At 38.0% G+C, this 21,503-nt stretch overlaps 1 protein-coding gene across 1 annotated transcript in view; it reads left to right on the plus strand.

Moving 5' to 3' along the window:
- The window catches only part of KCNB2 (potassium voltage-gated channel subfamily B member 2), a 448,889-nt gene that overhangs the window by 17,064 nt on the left and 410,322 nt on the right, over nucleotides 1-21,503 (plus strand). The window contains exon 2 of the mRNA XM_004462482.3: nucleotides 14,878-15,560. Coding sequence (XP_004462539.1) covers nucleotides 14,982-15,560 — 579 coding nt within the window. The 5' untranslated portion in view covers nucleotides 14,878-14,981. The remainder of the gene's footprint in view (nucleotides 1-14,877; nucleotides 15,561-21,503) is intronic.

Consider the following 21,503-nt stretch of genomic DNA (forward strand, 5'->3'; position numbering starts at 1 on the left):
ATGATAGTAGGTCAACCCATCCATCTGCTTTACATTATTACTAATAATTATTTATTATCATTGTAGCTTCCTAACATTTTATACAACAGAGACACATGGTTGATTGGGAGAGGGGGCAGGGGCGAGGGAAGGAATATTTATAAAGTTTCATACACAGATGGATGCTTAATAAATGCTGTTTAATGATCCTCACTGATGACAAGGGTGATGGAAAATATTATTCATGAGAGATGTGGGGAGAGTGGTGTCTGTTGTTCAGAGAACCTCTTTCCTTTTCAACCTAATAATGCGTAGAAGAAAATCAAGCATACAATTATTTTTGACACATTCTGATTTTTATTTAATTAGTTCAAGCAATGAAAGATGACATTAGTTTGTTAGAAACTGGTTTTTCATGCTAGATGCTAGAGCACATTATTTTGCTATAAGCATCAGTGAAAGGTAGAAAAGCCCCCTGTGAGTCTGTCTACACTGGGTGTCCTAGGGCAATTTTTAGTAGCAGTCTACTTTGAATCAGAAGATGTGGCCACCTGTACGTTTTAATTTGAATACATTGGGAAAGATTTCTACCTTTCATCTTAAATTAATTTCCCAACAAAAATATTGTTTTACTTGTGTTTGCATTATTGTAGTCATTCCTTTGATTAAATCTTGCCCTGCTTCTGTATCTTATTAGTATAATACATTATATTATTTAGAAACAGAAAAGACAAAGATCATTGTTAAAGGGTATAAGGTTTTCTTTTGGAAGACAAATTTGGACTCACTTGCTATCTTTAACAAACTGTTTTCTTTTCTCTTATATTTTATTGGTGGAAATTCTTTCATGTCTATTTTTCTTGGCCTGGATATCTTTCCTAGGAGAGAGTGAATGTAAGCTGAGTAATAGAAAATTTACTTGGGCAAACAAGAAATTGACAAGACTAAACTATTTTTTTTAAGATTTTTAAATTTATTCTGCCCCCCCATTCATTATTTTGTGGTCACTGTCTGCTCTCTCTGTCCATTTGCTGTGTGCTCTCTGTATCTGCTCATCTTCTCTTCAGGAGGCACCAGAAACTGAATCCAGGACCTCCCATGTGGAAGAGAGGCGCTCGATCACCTGAGCCACCTCCACTCCTTGTTTTTTTGTGTCTCTCATTGTCTTTCCTCTTTGTGTCTCTTTTGTTGCATCATCTTGCTGTGTCAGCTCACTGCCAGCTCTCCTTCAACAGGAGGCACCAGGAACTGAATTCAGTACCTCCCACATGGTAGGCAGAAGCCCAATCACTTGAGCCACATCCGCTTCCCAAGACTAAAATTTTATATGCCCTATCTGTTCCGTGTAAAAGGAAGATGAGTAGTGTTACACGGAGATCTCATAGAACCATGAAATCCCCATGATAGAAGGCCCCTTGGAGGCCACCTTGTTAACTGCCCCACAAGGACCTCTTGTGTATCCCTGGTAGATATCCAGCTGAGGTTTGCTTTAACACTGGCAGCCATGGGCCCCGGGTTTTTTGAGGCAGCACATTCCATTGTTGGGCAGAGGGTGCTTGGAGTTCTTAACCTTAATCCATTCTCTTGGGTGTGAACTCATTGTAAATAGGTTATTTTTGGTAAAGGTGTGTCCAGCTGAATCAGGATAAGTCTTAATCTTATTATGGAGACCTTATAGGGAAGGCCACAGAGAAAACACCACGGGGAGCAGCCAGAAGCCTGGAAGTCAGTGGAACCTGGTAGAGAAAAGAGATGACACTGCCATATGCATTGCCATGTGATGGAAAGCCAAGGACCAAGGACTGCTGGCAGCCAGCCTCAGAATGCCACAGACTTTGGGGAGAAAGAGTCGCCTTGCTGATGCCTCAGTTTTGAACTTTTCTTAGCCTCAAAACTATGGCAAATAAATTCCCCTTGTTTAAGCCAACTTGTATGGAATTTGTTTTAGCAGCTAGGAAACTGAAAACAGTTAGTAATAATTATTAGACAGTGTTATTATTTATCATTTTCCCCCACCCTAGTTCCAGAAAATATAGCTTTAACACATCTTGAACTCAGGCCTTATTAAAATTGGCAAATAAAGCCAACAGAACTTCTAAACAAATTAGAAAGTCACTGTAATAAAACAGTATTAAATGAATGTTAACCAAGTCTTCTGATAAAAAAAAGAGAAAAGAAAAGAAAGAGAAGCATAGTAATGCTTTGGAATCATTTCATGCTGTTGGATAGTCCACCAATATTTGTAAAGCTTTCCCTAGTTGAGCCATATTTAGCTAGACAGCAAGGAGGCAAATATGGGTAAGAAATGGTTATCACTTTTGGGGAAATCACAGCCAAGAAGGTGCTTCACGTGGAAACTTTTTCTCCATTGCATCTTTTATTACAATTGTAGTTAGTTGTTTATATGTTTACTTGTAGAGTGTCAAGCTGTCTCCAAAGACTGTAAGCTTTATGATGTAAGAGACTGGTTTGAGCAGAGTACGGGCTCATAAATATATGAGTAGATAAGAAAGAATTCCAAGCAAAGAATTATGGTACAATGAGAAAGGTATTATAATAGATAGTATAAGTTGCCAGGAGGTATTAATTCTCCCTGAAGATCATTGTTCTTGACCTTGAATATTGAGTAAGAGTTAATCACATGGAAAGTGTGAAAAAAGATATTTCATACATGAAAGTCATACTGAATTTTTGGAAGTAGCAGCTAATATGATGTAACTAGAGTAAGAGGAAATTAATTTTGTAAATAAATACAAGTAAAATGTAAATCCAGTCATTTACTTTTTCACTCAACTAGTATTTACTGTATGTCTGTGATATGCCAGGCATTGGGGATACAGTGATGAGTAAGAGCAACATGACTTCTGTATTCAAGGAACTTATAGGCTAGTTGAAAGGATGAATATTATTCAGATTATCAGAATAATCATCCCAACAAATAGGAAATTGTGCTATAATACTTCAAGTGAAAGTTACCTGGTTCTATAAGTTCTTAAGAAGAATTTTGTATAGTCAAGGAGGCTAGGGAGCACTCTCCAAGACCGATTCCTTGACTTAATATCTAAAGGTGAAGAGGAGGCAGAATATGAATCCCTTGAGAATGTAAGCAGTACCCAATAAAAGAAAACAGACCAGTATGTCAAACCCTCAATATTACTGCAAGTAACTATGAATCTTCAAAAACTGAAACTTAGTGGTTACCATAGGTTCTGAGGGTAGGGGGAGGGAAGAATAGAATAGATGAAACATAGGGCATTTGTAGGGCATTGGAATTATTCTGCATGATCTTGCAATAACAGGTACAGGGCATTTTAAATTTTGTCAAAACCTATAAAAGTGTAAACCTTTGACTTGCGGGTATAGCGATGCATCAATATTTGTATATCAGTTGTAACATGGGTACCATCTGCATATAAAATGTTATTAATAGGGGAGAATGGAAAGGGGGAAGGTATAGGGTATGTGGGAAACCCCTCTATATACTATGTAACTTTTCTGTAACCTAAAGCTTCTTTGAAGATAAACAGAAAAAATAAGACATTGGGGGAATATGCAGAAGAAATTGTTACTGTACATATAAGACAACAGATCTTACAGCAATGAAAGACAATGTCTAAAAACTTCATATTATTTCAATTTTTAAAAATTGTTTTTGTGTTTTATTTGTTATTTTAAGAACTATTATTATTTCATTTTCTTATAAATTTTATTTGGTTATTTTGTTGGCCTGGTTTTTGGAGAGGTTTTTGATCACGTAAGGGTCACAGCTGTGGCAGGGGAGGATCACTGGTACAGGTGTCAGTGATGGAGGGATGTGTATGGAGGGGTGCACCTGAGACATGCCTCTAAGGCATATGAATATGTTCAAGTGTTCAGGGGTGTTGTCTCCATGGGTGGAGACCCACACAATAACTGAAAGAATATTAAATTCCCATCCTGGGGAGTCCTGCTGCATTCTCTAATAGAATGGCAAGAATCCCCTGAGTGAAAGGGCAGTGCCTAGTAAAGGAAGACAAACCATTATGCCAGACTCTTGATAGTGATGATTGTACTTATGAACCTTTTCTTGTGAAATTGAAACTTAGCCTCGTATTATGTATCGCCTAAGAGTTTCCTCCTGAAAGCCTCCTTGTTTCTCAAATGTGGCCTCTCTCTCTAAGACAAACTCTGCGTATAAATGCACTACCTTCTTCCTGATGTGGGACATGACTCCCAGGGATGAGCCTCCATGGCCCTGAGGGATTACTAAGTGCTAACTAGCAATGCATCTGGAAAAAGACTTTGACCAAAAGGGGGAAATATTAAACACAAATGAGTTTTTATGGCTAAGAGATTTCAAAGTGAGTGGGAGGGTCATTCCAGAAGTTACACTTATGTACGTGTGAGTGAGATTTCATTGACTACCCCAGTAAACAGTGCCTCAAACAGTGGGGCTCCTGGGGGCCCTAGAGACATCCAGACACTATAAGCAGGACAGACATGCTCAGGAATCTGTCAGTGGGCCTTATTCTGGAATTCATGCTCCCCAGTGTAACAGACTTGGACTCATTTCTAGTTTCCCTACACATGATTCTTCTGCCCCTTTTATTTGAACCTATAATTAGCACTATTTTTGTTAAATCTATGCCCCAGAAACTTAAATCTTTGGTCTGTCCATATGCTAATTGAGTCCTAATTCTCAGCAGAGTTACAACACCCACTCTCTAGTTCATTGGACTCACCCAGGGCAACTAACAAGGAGATGATGATGGACAATGCCCATCCCAAGGAAAGAGAGTGTCTGCAACTGCAAGCAAGATAGTTCCATCCATCTGCCCCATGGGACCTAGCTCCCTCTCAGTTAGAAACAGAGTGGGCATCACCATGCTCAAATCCTCAAGATTGGGAAATGAACAATGACTAGAGTAGGCTTATTATTTTTCTATTACAGACTTACTGTTATTCTGGCAATGGAAGAACTTTTGTCATTGATATAAAGGCAGTGGCTACCCGAGGTTCTGAGGGGAAGGAGAGGGAAGAATTAAGTGTAACATGGGGGCATTTTTGGGACATTGGAATTGTCCTGCATGGCATTGCAATGATGGATACAGGCCATTATATATATTGTCATAACCTACAAAATAGTGCAGGAAAGAGTGTAAACTATAACTATAGTCCATGGTTAGTAGCAATGCTTTAATATGTGTTCATGAATTTTAGCAAATGTGTCACAATAATAAAAGTTGTTGTTAATGTGGGAAAGTGTTCGAGGGGGACGAGATGTGGCATATAGGAATCCTCTATATTTTTTATGTAACATTTATGTGATCTAAAGCTTCTTTAAAAATAAAAATTAAAAATTAAAAAAATAAAGTTAAAGAGAGTAGAGAAAATAATATATGCAAATTCCCTGGGGCAGAGACAGAGTAGAACATTAAAAGGAAGGAAGTTCTGATGCATGCTACAATATAGATGAACCTTTAAAGATACTGTGTTGAGTGAAATAAGCCAGACACAAAAAGACAAATATTGTATGATCTTGCTTATATGAAACACCTAAAATAAGCGAATTCATAGTGACAAATAGTAGATTACATATTACTGGGAGCCGGGGAGTGAGAGGAAGGGGGAATTATTCCTCAGTGGATACAGAGTTTCTGTTTGAAGTGATAAAAAAGTTGGGGCAATAGATGTTGGTGATGGTAACATAATATTGTGAATGTAACTAATAGCACTGAAACTTGAAAGTGGTTAGAATGGGAGATTTTGAGTTATGTACATGTTACTACAATTTTTAAAAATTTAATGAAGTGAAAGAAGAGGCTAGAACAGAGAGAGGGAGGGGGACTAAGAAATATGACCAAACGACAGAGATAAGTAGAGGCTTCATCTTGCAGGGTACTGTAGTGGTCATTGCAGCTTCCCAGGAGATGGACCTGGTCTGATGGTGATTGGGCTGCAATGTGGAGAAATGGCTGGAGGAATTCAAAGGGCCCTAAGTGCTAGGGAAGCAGAGATAATGTAAGAGAGATCCTGGAAAGTGCACTCTCCTCTGAACACAGTCAAGTTACCTGACTGCAGCCATTTCCCTCTGAGGAAAGGAAAAATATGTAGGAAATAACACATCTCAACTTAGTATAACTGAATCAATATTTTGACAGGGGGTTAGACAAAGAAATAAAAGATTTTAAAAATTTTGACTAGAAAGTTAAAAGTGAAGAGTAATGAGGTGGAGTGTAATGGAAAGAGACTTCTTCAGGTATGTACAGAGCCGAGGTCTAGTCCAGGCTTGACATCCAAGTCACATGACCTCATTGGATCTCAATTTTAAAGATTGTAAACAAGGAAAGTGAACAGATCATATCCAAGCTCACTTCTGCCATGTTCTATAAATGTGGGAATATATAAAGCACGGTATAATGTTTTAAGTCATAGAGACAAGTATCAAATCAAACTCATGTTTAAACATTTAAAAAAAATTTTTTTTTCTTTATTTGATTTTTTAATGTTATATTAAAAAAATATGAGGTCCCCATATACCCCTCACTGCCCTCGCCCCACCCCACCCCCCATAACAATAACCTCCTCCATCATCATGAGACATTCATTGCATTTGGTGAATACATCTCTGAGCACTGCTGCACCTCATGGCCAATGGTCCACACCATAGCCCACACTCTCCCACAGTCCAACCAGTGGGCCATGGGAGGACATACATTGCCCAGTAACTGCTCCTGCAGCACCACCCAGGACAACTCCAACCCCCAAAAATGCCCCCACATCACATCTCTTCCTCCCACTCCCTACCCCCAGCAGCCACCATGGCCACTTTCTCCACACCAATGCCACACCTTCTTCGATTACTAATCACAACAGTTCATGAATAGAATATCAGTAAGTCCACTCTAATCCATACTCTATTCCTCCATCCTGTGGACCTTAGGATGGTTGTGTCCACTCTACATCTATATCAAGAGGGGGCCTAGATTCCACATGGATGCTGGATGCAATTCTCCTGCTTTCAGTTGTAGGCACTCTTGGCTTCCTGGAGTGGTGGTTGACCTTCTTCACTTCCATGTTAGCTGAGTGGGGTAAGTCCAATAAACCCGAGTGTAGGAGTTGCAAGTCTGCTGAGGCTCAGGGCCTGGCTATCACATGGTCAGTCCAGAGATTCAGGTCCCCTGGGTATACATTAAACCCCATCACCAACTACAGTTCCGGTAAAAGTAACCAGAGAGGCTTGTGGACAAAGATAACATCTTAGTCCAGCTCCATCACACAGAAACACAAACTCCAAAGTAGGGCCAACTGACATGGCACTGAAGTCCGTCTGCCATGACCATAGAATGTGTGGGTCTCTGTAGCCCTCAAGAGAACCAGTACCTGGGGTTGTATTTACTTTGGCTGTCTCTGGGACCCTGCTGAGGCATGCATAAGTGCAACCCCTCTGATGACCTCCCGGCTCATTTTTGGAGACTCATAGCCATGTAAACTCATTTGTTCTTTCCATTTCCCCCTTTTGTTCAGGTCCTGGTATTATATGTAGACTGAGATAGTCTGCTGGTCCGAGTCATTTTCTAGTTACATCATCTGCTGGTACTTGGTAGTAATCCCTCGGCCCCAGGGAGGCTCATCCCTGGGAGTCATGTCCCACGCTGGGGGGAAGGCAACGCATTTACATGCTGAGTTTGGCTTCGAGACTGGCCACATTTGAGCAACAGGGAGGCTCAGGAAGTAACTTTTAGGCACCCTGTAACTCTAGGCCTTGTTCTTATTTCAGGTGCACAGGCTTACAAGCATTGTCATTAGTATCAAAGGTTCATTGTTGGACCTTACTTCTTTTTTGGTCTTTGCCGTTGCACTTGGGGGATTGTTGCTGCTCCTTTAGGGACTGTGATAGAGCTCCCCTGGCTAGGAACTCAGCACTCCCTCAGTTGTTGTTCCCAATTGTAAGGAACTGAAATCTAATTTGCAAGTGTACTTTTACTATTAAACCCCAACTTAGAAGGATCCCTTATACAAGAATCTTACTAATGAAAACATAACAGATCTAGCATTATATGATCTAAAAGCTAAGTTTATTTGGAAGAAACTGAGCAACATGTTCAAATCTTATCCAAAGTTTATGAACATTTTTTTACTCATTTTCAGAGAAGCTGAATCTACTTTGTGCCAAATATCCAGATGGAATATGAAATTTAAGTCAATCACCCAAATAGAAGTTCCTGTCATCCACATAAGATGCTGAGTAGTGGCTGAAGCCTGTGGTTTTTTAAATCAGGATATTAAAGGGTGGCACGACTTGTTTCCTATCCCTTTCAGTGGCACCAATAAGTTCTCTGTTGGTTGTCTTCTTCATTTTTCTCATTATCTTTCATCTTTATCTATCTCCTTCATTTCCTTGGCTCTGAGATGACTTTTGCAAAAGGACACATTTATAAGAACACAGTAAAAGACTATAAAGAACACTTTCATAGTCATAATAGAAAATCCACTAGCTGAATGCTGAAAGCTCATATAAAAGTTTGTCCCCTCCCCTTTCTATTTTGTACTAGTATCTGAAAATTTCAAGCCATGACTATACCTTGTAGTTTATAGAAGGTCCAAGATGCAGTGTTGAAATATAACAACAGTATTATATTTTTCAAAGTAGAGAGGGATTCTTGTGTTTCCTGTGTCTTATAAAAGACCATTTTTCTAAAGGAAAACCTGATGTTTATTTTCTGATGATAGCAAGCATGGGGTTTAATAGGGTTTAATTCTTTAATTCTCTATTCTGATTTTTAAAAATAATTATGCACCCAAATAAAATAGTTTTAGTTATTTATAGATTTGGTTATAAGGAGACAATTATAATATGTAAAGATGCTCATATTACATATTCTATTTACTTGTCTATTCCCATTTCTTACTGCAACACAATGCTTCATTTGACCACTGAAAGCAAAGCTTTTAGGATTTTGCTTGAGTGTATCTAAAAAAAGCATCGGTTATATCAAGGGTAAAAGTCATGCATTTTTTTTTTTCTAAACAAAGGAGTAAATAGTTCTGTTAAAATTGAGGAATATATTGATATTAGCAGCCTTTGACTGAAGAAAAGAAATACCACTTTCCACTTTTCTAAGGACAAGGACAGCATTTCAGTTATTACTAGAAGTTGACATACTAAAAAAAGAACAAACAGCATGAAATGCATTAACATTTCTGGTGAGGTTCTAAAGGAATCCAGGCTTGTTGGATTTTTTACTATGGTAGAAAGATTCCAGATCTTACTTTAAAATACTTATTTTTTAATATAATAAAATTAATTTATTTTCAACTTGTTGTAACTATTGTTTTTAATTGGTACATTATAAAGGTGCATTTTGGAATTTCATCAAATACTGAAATTTAAAAATAAATCATTGATTACATTTTCATCTAATACTTTCAATGCTATTTTTTCCTCCAGTCATCTATTACAAGTTATCTTGTGACTTTCTGGAAGAGAAATAGCTGCCATAAAAAAAGATGCATTTACTATTTAATAACATATGTGAAAATTTAAGAAAATCCTTAGTGCTATACATAGAGTGATACAGATTTAAAGATCTCAGAGCAGTTTGTTTGTAAATGCCTGCTCAGCGTGTACTAGCGACACCAAAATGGAACATTAACCATCACTTAGATCTTTAGAAAGGTTTTGCTTTTTATCTTCACAGTATCACACATTGTGACTTACCCTGCCTTGCTACACTAAGGAAGTGTCAAGTATATGACATAATGCTAGTATTTTTGAGACTACAGTAAAAAATACCCCCACTCCCCAAAACCTGGAGTCTCAAGCTATAATTATGATGCCATGATCAGAAAGTTGTGTTTTGTCAGGTTTGGCCCAGAATGGATGGCAGCATAATTCCACGCTGCTGGTAGGAGCATGGTGCAGCTGTGCAAAACTTGAATGTTTGTTGTTGTTTATTGTTTAAAGAGTTGGTTTTTTCTCTAACAGACTAATGAAGGGATGTTTAGTGCATTTGCACTGGTCGGCTGATTTATTGCAGGCTTAAATTTTAACTGATTGAACGAGGTGAAATGAATCAACAAACAGCCAAAGAAAATATTCACTGAGATTTTGCCGTTGACATAAAAACCTGTCTTCAGTTTACAGCTGACCATTTATATATATAAATTACATACAGTTGTGTAACAATACACAGCTGAAGCAAAGAAGGACTATGTTTTGTATTGTACTTATATTCTGAATTGAATTGCATGATTAATTCTTATGAGGAAAAATTATAATTTCACTCTTAAAACTGTATGTGAGAAAACATAGTGTTGTATCCACTTTAATTACTAAAATTAAAAACATAAATTTTGCAGACTCTCTGGAGTGGCAAGACACATCACCTAACCCAGAGGGAACTGACAGATTCATTATTAGAGGTAAAATTTGTATGGCAGAGAAGAATATAGATTAAAATGAAAAATTAAAGATAGAATATCAACTAAATGCTAAATAAAATGGATGACACTTTTGTGATAGTCTCTGAAGGTAGCCTCTTTCAGACCATGATAAATATTAAAGGGTCTTGAAATTAAATATGAAAACCACCTTTTCTTGAGGAAGTAGACATGAAGAAATGGTTTTAATTGATGGTGAGGCAGTATGAAATTTATGTCTACCTAAAGTCAAGGATGGTGCTTGGTGGGTCAGGGTGGGGGGGAGGGGTTGGTAAAAGCCAAAGAATTTAAAAGATACTCAGATTACATAAAATGTTGCACAAAAAAATATAAGGAACTCCCATATGCCCCACTCCCCAGACCTCCCACTTTTCCCCACATTAACTTCTTTCATTAGTGTGGTACATTGGTTGCAATTGATGAACACATTTGGAGCATTGCCACACAGCATGGATTCTAGTTTACATTGTAGTTTACACTCTCTCCCACTCCATTCTGTAGGTTATGGCAGGATGTATAATGGCCTATATCTGTTGTTGCAATGTCATTCAGGTCAATTCCAAGTCCCAAAAATGCCCCCATATTACACCTCTTTTTCCCTCTCCCTGACTTCAGCACCTCAGTGGCCACTGTCTTCACACCAATGATATACTTTCTTCCATTGCTAGAATCACAGTAAGTCTACAGTAGAATATCAGTAAGTCCACTCTAGTCCATATTTTATTCCCCATTCCTGAGGATTCTGGGGTGGTGATCCCCACTCTACCTCTAACTGAGAGAGGGAAAATGCCCTTTATTAATGGAGAAGGATGCTGAAGCTGAGCCAGAATGTCGAAGGAGATGCAGAAGGTCAACCCAACTGACCCAGGTTTCCTGAGCCTCAGCGCAGAGTGCTTTTATGGTCCTGTAGAACCTCCCATTGAAAGCAACTCCATTTTCATATTTTTCTCTTATTCTGGGGAGAGACATGGTATTTTCAGCTCAGGAGGTTTTTGTCTTAAGATAGAATATAGAAAACTTGATGTAGTATGCACAAGTTTGAAAATACGAAGTTTAGCCTTGTGGTTAGTTTGGAGACTGTGAGGAAGGGGGTTCTGGGAAATAGGATAGGAATAAAGGAAAAGGGAACGGAAGAAAGATAAGCAGAGTGATGGTCACAGGAGACAGGGCAGAGTGGCAGAGAAAACCACAAAGGAAGAGGAGAGGGAGAACAACAGGCAGGCAGGCAGAGAAGGGCTCTGGGAGAGCGTTGGAGTGCCTGTCAGGGATTATACCTTGCAGTTGACTTGAGTTATAGCTTCTGAACGCATTCACTTGCTTTCTACTACTGTTCTGAAAGCTTGATTAACTCTGAACCTTCTCCATGGTTCTTCAACTGCTTGAAAACATACACCTTTGAGGCCCTACTGTTTAACAGGTAATAAAAGAGAATTCTGCCAAGGGAGCATACAAAGTTTAACCACAGTAATTATAATCAGAGCAGATCATCCTTAAATCTTAAGAAGATAAAATTATTGGGCCATTCTCTCACCCTAAGTGTCTTCCCTACTTTGAAGAAAGGACACTGAATTTCAGTCTGTCTTTTATTATGGGGTTTATAATGAATACTAGATTCCTTAAAATAGAAAGCTCTTGACTCATAAAGAGATGTTTTGAAATTTAAGCATTATGACCTGTCTTCATTTGAGAAACATACCCTACAAAAAGGAAATCTGGCTTTCAGTCTTGAATGTGAAATTATTTAAAACATACATGACTATGTCACACTCTGCACTTGATCACAAACATGAGAAGTCTCTATCACACCGTATTTGTGCTCACTCTTTCCAGAAAACTTCTTATCCAATAAGGTTTCTGAAACTTATGTTCAGAAAACATTTCTCTTCTTCATGTTAGTGCTAAGATGTGCTGTTCCAAAAAAGAGCAAATCATTGTGTGTTTATTTGTAGCCCAATTCAAAATGGATTCGCCTTGGTGCCGACTGTTCTCATAATCTCTGTGGATAGCTGAGGCATCAGGGACTGAACCACGGTATTGAATGGGCAGTGGGTGTTCAGATTCACCACTCAAATTGTCCTGCCTCTGGTATTTTCAGCTGCTGTGGCCTGATGCTAATATTGTTACTCACTTTTATAAATGTTGTCAGGTTTCACCTGATTATAAAATTTGGACGTGGGCCTCAGTGGCATCAAAGGTACCTGCTGTGGGATACCTGTCATATGTAGGTGTGGTGCTCAGTAGAGAAAGATGGGGGCCACAACTACCACCTGATGGGCTTATAATTCAGTTGAGAAGACAGGGCATTGCATAAGGGAAAACATTTTTTGGTGCCACGATTTTTGTCATGTATTTATTTGTTGTATCCTGAAAGGAAAAAAAAAATTAATGTTAACATTTATTTAATAGACACTAGTCTAGCTTTCAAGCTTAGTTTTCTTTCCAATGGTTAGAAACCAAACTTACAGGAGAAATATGGATATTCTTATTCTATTCAATTATACCTCCCTGAAGTGAGCACGTCACATAAACTATTTCATTTGATCATCATAATACTGCCTATGAAATAGATGCTATTATCTTCATTTTGTAGATTAAGGATTTGAGGCTCAGAGAATTTAAGTTGCTTGCCCAATCATTCTAATTCCTTTTTATTTTGGTGGAAGGAGACATTTTTGTTATCTTTGATGGAGTTGCGAGTGTGTGTGCACTTAAAATCTTTGTTATTATCTCATTGAAAAAACTCCCAATTCAGTAGTATTTATTGGCCATATTTGAAATACTTCTTATATAGTCCATGTACATTTTTTCATAAATGTGACTTATTTTCTTTTGAGAGGATACTTAGCCTCCAGGTGGAGAAATAAATTTAGCTTACAGGAATGAAGAAACTAGAGACATGCACAAATTGGTGTGTATCTTAAAAGAGAGTTCTAATTATAAAGACCTCTTAGATCGAAAAGCTTTTTGCTTTGGTGTAAGCCATTGACTGTGTGAAACATGGGGTTTTACATTAAAGGAGGTGCTTTGGATGAATTGCTTGAAGCTTTGGGATTCTCTGCAAAGATATTACAGGAGAAGATAACTGAGAAGAGGCTTGCTGCTACAGATTAGAATAATATGTCAACAAAGGGGATATACTGGCACAGTCATGTTAGAAAGAATTTGTACACAGAAGAAAAGATCTGTGAAGCAAAAGAATACAAATACATACATTCTGTTTTATACTGTATATGCATAAATATACAGACATCTAACATGTAAACATAGATATATTTTAGGCAAGTGATTCAAATAACCCTGCTTATGCATTTTTCTAGCTATATACATTACTTTGGCCAGTTGCCATCTAGAAATCAATTAAAGAATTCATTATTTAACTTTTATTAAACTTCTCTGACGTATAATCACTGTGCTTGATGATGGGGATATAGTAATAAAAAAGATAGTCTTTGGCGTTAAGGAGTTCACAGCATCATAGGGAAGAGGTATTATTACTGGGATGAATGGAAGAGACATTTACAGAGTCCCGTGGTACCTGAGGATGGATATCATGGACTGCTTTCTGCAGCTGAGTCTTGAAGAACAAGCAGCAGTTAGTCAAAAGGAAATGATGAAAGATGAAGGCCCGTCTAGGACACAGCGTGAAGAAAGACCAGGAGTTTGAAACAGAATGCTGTGTGCAATCTAGGGTTGCTGAAATACCATGACAGGGAGAAAACAGAATTGAGAATGGAGAGACAACCAGATCTAGAAGGGTAGACTGGATTGCGTACCTCCAGTATGATGAACCTTTGGAGGGTTTAAAGCATGTGGCTCCTTCTAGTGACTGTGTAGAGAATGACTTTTAGGCTTTTAGCATTTTGGATCCAGTCTAAGAGGCTCCCGTGCTGATGTAGGCCAAAGATGCTAAGGGTTTGAACCAGAGTTGTACTGGAGACTGAGAGGTAGAAGACGATTTCAGTAGTAATTAGGAGGTAAAATGGAGAAGCTGGGGTGCTTATTTGGATGTGGAGGGATAGATAGATCAATCAGGCTTTGATCAGAGTTTTAGCTTGGGTGACAGGATGTGTGTTTGTGTGTGTTTGGGGTGGTGGCGCACGAAGTCTGGGCTGGAGAAGGCAGGGCAGGCTGGGGGTGTGTTCAGTTTAGAGTAAGGCATCAGTGGTTTATCTAAGAAGAGTTGACCAGCACATGGATGGTTCATTCTGCAACTTGAGGCAAGAGGTCTCTGGTGACAAATTTGAGAGTTGTCAACCTACTGTAGTATCAAATTGAATGAACAACCTCTTCAGTATATTTCACTGTGCTGCATCTTTCTTCTTCTTATATTCAAAACCAAAGACTTATATTTCAGTAATACACAGTAATTAATGTGATACCTCCTGGTTGTATATCAACAACAGAGCAACCACATACCATAGGAAATGCTCTAGGAAAAACACAAATAACCAAATGGTTGTTGTTGCTTTCTTTCAGCTGTGTCTGTGGAGATGCCTGTCTTAAAGGGATATTGCTTCAGTTGACCTTCCCTCAGCTTGTTCTTTGAAGGACCCTAGCATTGAGGTTTTGCCGAGTTCAAAATGGCAGAAAAGGCTCCCCCTGGCTTAAACAGGAAGACTTCAAGGTCGACACTCTCTCTTCCACCAGAACCAGTGGACATTATTAGGAGCAAAACATGCTCTAGGAGAGTCAAAATCAACGTGGGGGGCCTCAACCACGAAGTTCTGTGGAGAACGTTGGACCGGCTACCAAGGACACGCTTGGGGAAGCTTCGAGACTGCAACACTCACGAGAGCCTCCTGGAAGTGTGTGATGACTATAATCTGAATGAGAATGAATATTTCTTTGATCGGCATCCAGGAGCCTTCACTTCCATTTTAAATTTCTACCGGACAGGGAAACTCCACATGATGGAAGAAATGTGTGCTCTCTCTTTTGGCCAAGAGCTTGATTACTGGGGGATTGATGAGATTTATTTAGAATCCTGCTGCCAAGCCAGATATCATCAAAAGAAAGAGCAAATGAATGAAGAACTGAGGCGCGAGGCAGAGACAATGAGAGAGCGGGAGGGAGAAGAGTTTGATAATACCTGCTGCCCTGAGAAAAGGAAGAAACTATGGGACTTGCTGGAGAAACCGAACTCATCAGTAGCTGCAAAGGTATGAAAAGTATGGCGTTGCTTTCCTGTGCATGGTCAGAAAAGTTGTTACCTACATTCAAGAGAGTTTAATTTTCTTGGTTTAAGATGTTTCTATAAGGCAGAGCAAAATGGGTCTACAGAGCCAGGGAAAAATCCTTTCCAAAATATTTAGTTAAATATATTTGTTTTTCTTGTGTAATGTCATAAAATGGCATCATCCTTTCATAAATACAGTCATCTGTAGGAACAAGCCTGGGCAAAGAGTGGTTTGGTTTCCTTGGTGTCATGTGATGTGGGTGACTTGGAAGTTGAGGAGAAAGCACTAGCTCAGACTTTTCAGGCATGGAGTCTTGCAGAGGGGCAGGGCCTGAGTGTCATCTTGAACTACAGGAAGGTCAGCCCGTGAAGGTAGAGGAGGTACCTCCTGGCCTGGTTCTGTGGAAGTTCAGGGGACAAAAGGTAAGTATGTCCTCATGTACCCCACAGAAATTTGCTCATGAGGAAGAGTCTATCTTATTACACAGTGTAAGGAAGGAGTCAATGTCCAAAGTGCATCCGTTTTCCTTCCTTCATGAGGTCTGTGTTTGCAATGACATTTCTGACTATTGGTGTGTAATCGCTTCACATTTGTGGTATTATCATGTCTGAGTTCATAAATTGCTTAAAATGAAGGTAAACATGTATTTTTCCATTGTGTCTGCACATTCTTAGAGTAAATTTAAAAATCCTATATAGTCTTGCGCTAATTTCAGCATTTAATTCAATTGCTTCATTCTGTTCATCTAATTATATTTAGAGCTGTTAGCTCAAACAGATTTTCATCCCCATATATTTAGTTCTGCATTGTAATGTGTATTATAAGTAAAAAGTCAAAAGAGTCATCTGTAGCCACAGGAGCATAGAATCAATGTTTTGTGCATATTAGATGAAAATGGAATATGGAATGGAGATGGGAAAAGAATGTGTTATCCTATGGATTCTTTTGATTACGTACATTTTTTTTCTGTCATCCTCTTTCCTATAAACAATAATGATTACAGAAATATAATAGACTACATGTCACTTTTGACTGGAAATTAAGATTCTACATAACCAGATACAACACAAAAATAATTTAAATAATCAGCTGAATACAGATGACCACAAAACTGCTTCTTGCACTGTTTGAAATGTAAGTTTTGTGTCTTATTGACTTCTCTAAGTATTTTACTTTCTGGCCACGATGTGGAACTACATGAAATATAATGTTTGTTTTTTTCATATTTGTATGTGGCATTTGTGGCAAATGGAAGATTTCGATAAATTTTTTTCATAGTTACCAATTTGTTTACTTTTGCTTTACCTGTAAGTAGAAATATGTGCTATATTTGTGGATGTGGGTTGAGAAAGGCTACTGCTATTTCCAGTGTTGAGTGTTTACATAGCTATTTGAGTTATGACTAAAAGTATGGAGTGAATTTTGAAAGTAAATAGGACAGACTTGGGATTTAAATTAGTATTCAAGGTGTTAAATCAACTCTTCCAAGTCTTTAGGCAACTTAGGAATAAATCACTTCTCCAACAACAGTTCTAGAAGGAATTAGAAAACTATGTAAAAATAAGCAGCTTAATCAAAGAAAATCTGCACATAAGAATGTTACCAACACATATCTAAGGTTAATACTGTTACAGAAAAATTTGAATTATTCATATATTTCTTCTCTGAATTTCTAGTAAGGATGGAATAGAGTCAAGGACCTTATTTCCCAGATAGGAGATTTGATTTAATCTCTATGTTTTAGAAGAAGCAACCACTCCTAGTTCTCAAAGAAGGTAGTAATAATAGTGCCTATTGGCCATTATAATATACTTACGTACTCTTACGCATTGGACAGATTGTTTAAACGTGCTTTAAATTATGTTTGTATATATAAGAGATCTACCTACAAACTATACCTTGAAGCTAAGGTCACAAGTTTTAGGAAATTTTATGCAGTTATGAACAATAAATTTGTTTCCAAGTTATTAATCAAACAAACAATCTTTGCTAGCCTAAGTGAATTCTTTACAAAATTTTCATAAAGGATTCATGTTTATTTGAATGTCTACATTGTTTTCTCTGAATGGTGAGATATTATGGAAATGATTTGTGTCATATTATATGATAGTTTAGTCAAAGTATCATTAATTTGTGTGAACTGTAAAGCCTTTTAAAAAGTTTTTTACAATGTCTGATGAACTACTACCTTTTTCTGTACGTTTCTCAAGTCATATAATATTATTTTTCTGGCATCATTTTTGGTTAGGGGAGTGCTAATGCTGAGTATGTGTGAATAATATTTTCACAACTTAGAAGCAAGTAGTTTTTTTTAAAAACTGCATATGAGGCTACTCTAGGCCTCGCTATTTATTTTATATTACAGGTATATTGGTATCGTACATATGGTATGATGCCCTTGTGTAGAAAAGCTTTACTTGTAAATCTATGTTTTTTCTAACTTGGTTAGGAAGTAAGAGATATTTGGAGGAGAAGGTCAGTTTACCTTACCTTTTCCATTACTGCTTATGCTTGGTATTTCAGTTGCATGAACAGGAAATGATCTAAGTTTGCTACACCCTTTAAAGTAGATGCTTTGAAAGGCAATCCCTTCTCTCCACAATTTAAAGCATTTTCTCTTAGTTTAAACAGGGATTTCTATCCTGTGGTCTAGAGCTCAAGGCTCTAGTTTAGATTAAGAGTCAACAAGGGTACAGGCAAACATTATAAAAAGATGTATATTCAAGGCTGCTAGCTATAATAGTGCTTATAATAAAGAAAGAAAGGGGGAAGGGAAAGAAGAAGGAAAGAAAGAAGGAAAATGGAAACAATCTAAATATCTAACAATAGGGGATTGGGTAAAATACATTCTGTTAATTTCATTAATTTTACTATCAGTTAGCAGTGATATTATAAATCTGACTTGCAGAAACAGATTACCAAGCAGTGTGTAGAGTATGAGTCTATTTTTGTAAAAAGTAAATATATATTTCATTATGTATAGAAGTACAGAGAAAAAGAGTCTGGAAACCTGTGCATCAAATGTTAACAATGATGACTTCTGGATGGTAGGGCTGTACTTATTTGTTTGTTTTATTATATTTTATAATTTGTTTAGAATATTTCTGTAATTAAGAAATAATGGATTATAATAAGACTCTTGCCAGATCTCTAGCTAGAAGGAAAAACCCAATCCTTTTTATCAGATGTTTCACAATACAGACATCTATCTAGTCATTCAAATGGAATAAATAATGATCAGTTAAGTAATAATTGTTCACATGCCATGTGCATCCACTATAATATAAAAATCTTCACAAGGCCCATTGATCTGTCATATTTTATCTTGGGTGTGATCCTGACAGTAACAATTTGGCTCTTACATAAAATGTTCCTTGGTGTGACACAAATAGCCACTTCTATTCATTAATGTTTCCCATATATAATAAGTAAAAAAAAAAAAAGCCAAAACAAGGTTTAAAAATTGTGGTATATTTGAAATGTTCATATTTAACAGCTTAACATTTTTATGCTTGCACAGAATACTGGGAAATGTAATTGTACTTTTCACAAAATAATGACAGCATGGATAAAAATTATTTCATAATTCTCCAGGGTATGGTATAATCTAGCAAGTGGATATGAGTTTATATCTGTATGATGGATTTTGTCTTCTTTCAATCCCGTCTGTGTATTTTGGTGACTATATAACCTCATGTAGAGATAATGTACAATGTTGAAATTTGAGACTATTTGTGAATGTGTGGCCCAACCAAAAGGACCCAGGGCATGGCTGGGACAAATCTCTGGATCACCATGACATGAAATTGCTGGCTTTGATATGCCTTTCTTAGGGACATGTAAGGGGAGGAGATGGACTTAACTGGCTGCCAGTTTCCAGGGAATGAACTGGAATGAGATTTGGTCTTGTACCTCTTCCAGGCCAGGGCCATTTACTCTGCCTCTGGATTGGAAACATGTTTCTCTCTTTTCTTTGACCTCATCCCAAAGGCACTGCACTAGCTATTCCCCCTTTATTTATTGCTTACAGAGACCTCAGTCTAAGAGGTGTTTGAAATGGGTTCTAGGTTCTGCAGCATTTGGGATGATTCACAGACTGGAAGTAACATTGTCCACCTGATGTCATGAGTACAGGGACTACTTTCTCCATGGCTTAAGGTCAAGAATGAAGGAAATCAGCCAGGTCCAGATCAGAATGGCTGAGCTCTCTGAGTCGGCCTCTGCATGGGCACAGAAAGCATGCCGTATGCAGGGCAGTGCTGGCCAACAAGCCGATGTCAGGTATAAGGTCAGGAAGCTAGAAAGTAAGTAGCCCTTAATGGAGAAGAACAATATAAGGCAAACTCCCCAGAAAGTCATTTCTGTCATCTGAACCAGTACAAAATTTATTCTTCATAATTTATACTCGTCTTAATATTAGTACTATTCTCCCCAGACCTTTTAGGAGACCCTGAGCCATCTAATAGCTTTGTTGAGGAAGATACTGGGTAGTAGGGTGGGGGCACTACTTCGTTATCTGCTTCCCTCTTCTAATTTCCTCATTTACCCACAACTACCACTTATTTATCCAAGTACTCCTTCCTCATCTACTTTCATCTTTTTCCCTCCTTTTCTCTCTTTCGCTCTCTTTGGCCCTTGTTTCTTCAGGAAATGGCTCCATTTTAGCATGAGGAAAGAGGAAATGATTGAATAGAGAAGTGTTTTTCAACCTGGTTTCATTAACATTTCCCTAAAGAGAAAATTTCCATTAAAGTCTCCCTAATGAGAGAAATTTAATACCAAGGACTAAGTTTTTGTCAGACGGGGTTGAGCTTTGGAAGGCCACAAATTATTGTAATATCTAAGATGTTTTTACCCTCACCAGTTTTCTCCCCTGGGCGATGATATTGCTCCCTTTGAAAATACATGGGATTAGGGGAAGGAGTTGGCGTCCTTTCCTGCTGTGGCTCATTACATCCTACACCCACATGGACTTCATCATTGGCGTGGCACACCACGGCGCCCAAAGCAACGTGGGGAGGGCTGGGAAGACCTCAGTCATCCCTGGGTCAGGGGGTGACCCGCTGGTGGCACATGTAGAGTCTGTCCCTGGAACTCCAGCTCTCTGGATAGCCAGGGGTCAAAGTTTTTGAGTTCCCCAGGTGATGGCACCTGTTTGCTTGCCTAATTGATGATAAATCCCTGAGAGCCACACTTCAGGGTGTGGGCCTTTCAAGCTATGGAAATAATAAAGAGAAATAAACCAAAGCAAAAAACTTTGTGTACTCACCAAGGGAAGAAGAATGCCCATCAGTCTCATTTTATTTATTTTACATGTACCAGCTGTTTTAATGCATTGAGTGTAAGAAAGGAAGGCATTGGAACAGAACCGTAAATGATTGCCTCTTAGTTCAAAAACTGAACTTTGACATTGCACTTAAATGTATATATAGACAGCCAAATGAACAACTCTGGCTATATAAAACTCTCAGGTGACTTTCTTAGTGATAAACAACAGTAATAGCCATTGAAACCATAAGTGGCCAAAAAGATGAACTGATGCATTATGAGCACATACACATTCTCCCTCCATCGAGGCACAGCATTCTAATTCATATCTTAGATAGACAGTGGCCTAATTAGTATGCTAATCATGCTGTTTCTGCATTCTTTTCTGTTCTCCCTTCCTTTCCTTTCTACATCTGTAAAGATGAGGTTTGCTCTTCTGATAACACAGCACAAGAACCACAGGGGTTAACAGGAGACAGAGTTGAAAAGAACTTGTCTAGTCTATAGAGGTTTAGCTTGGAGATACATTCTCTTTCCTTTCTTATTTATGCCATCCATATTTCTACACGTTGAAATTAGGAAGAATTGCCTGGAAGAAATTAGGAATAATGAAATAAAACAGATAAGATAGAAAACAGTATTGTGTTGTTTCTCAAA

This window comes from Dasypus novemcinctus, chromosome 14 (genome assembly GCF_030445035.2).
Source record: "Dasypus novemcinctus isolate mDasNov1 chromosome 14, mDasNov1.1.hap2, whole genome shotgun sequence".
In the NCBI taxonomy this organism is placed as follows: domain Eukaryota; kingdom Metazoa; phylum Chordata; class Mammalia; order Cingulata; family Dasypodidae; genus Dasypus; species Dasypus novemcinctus.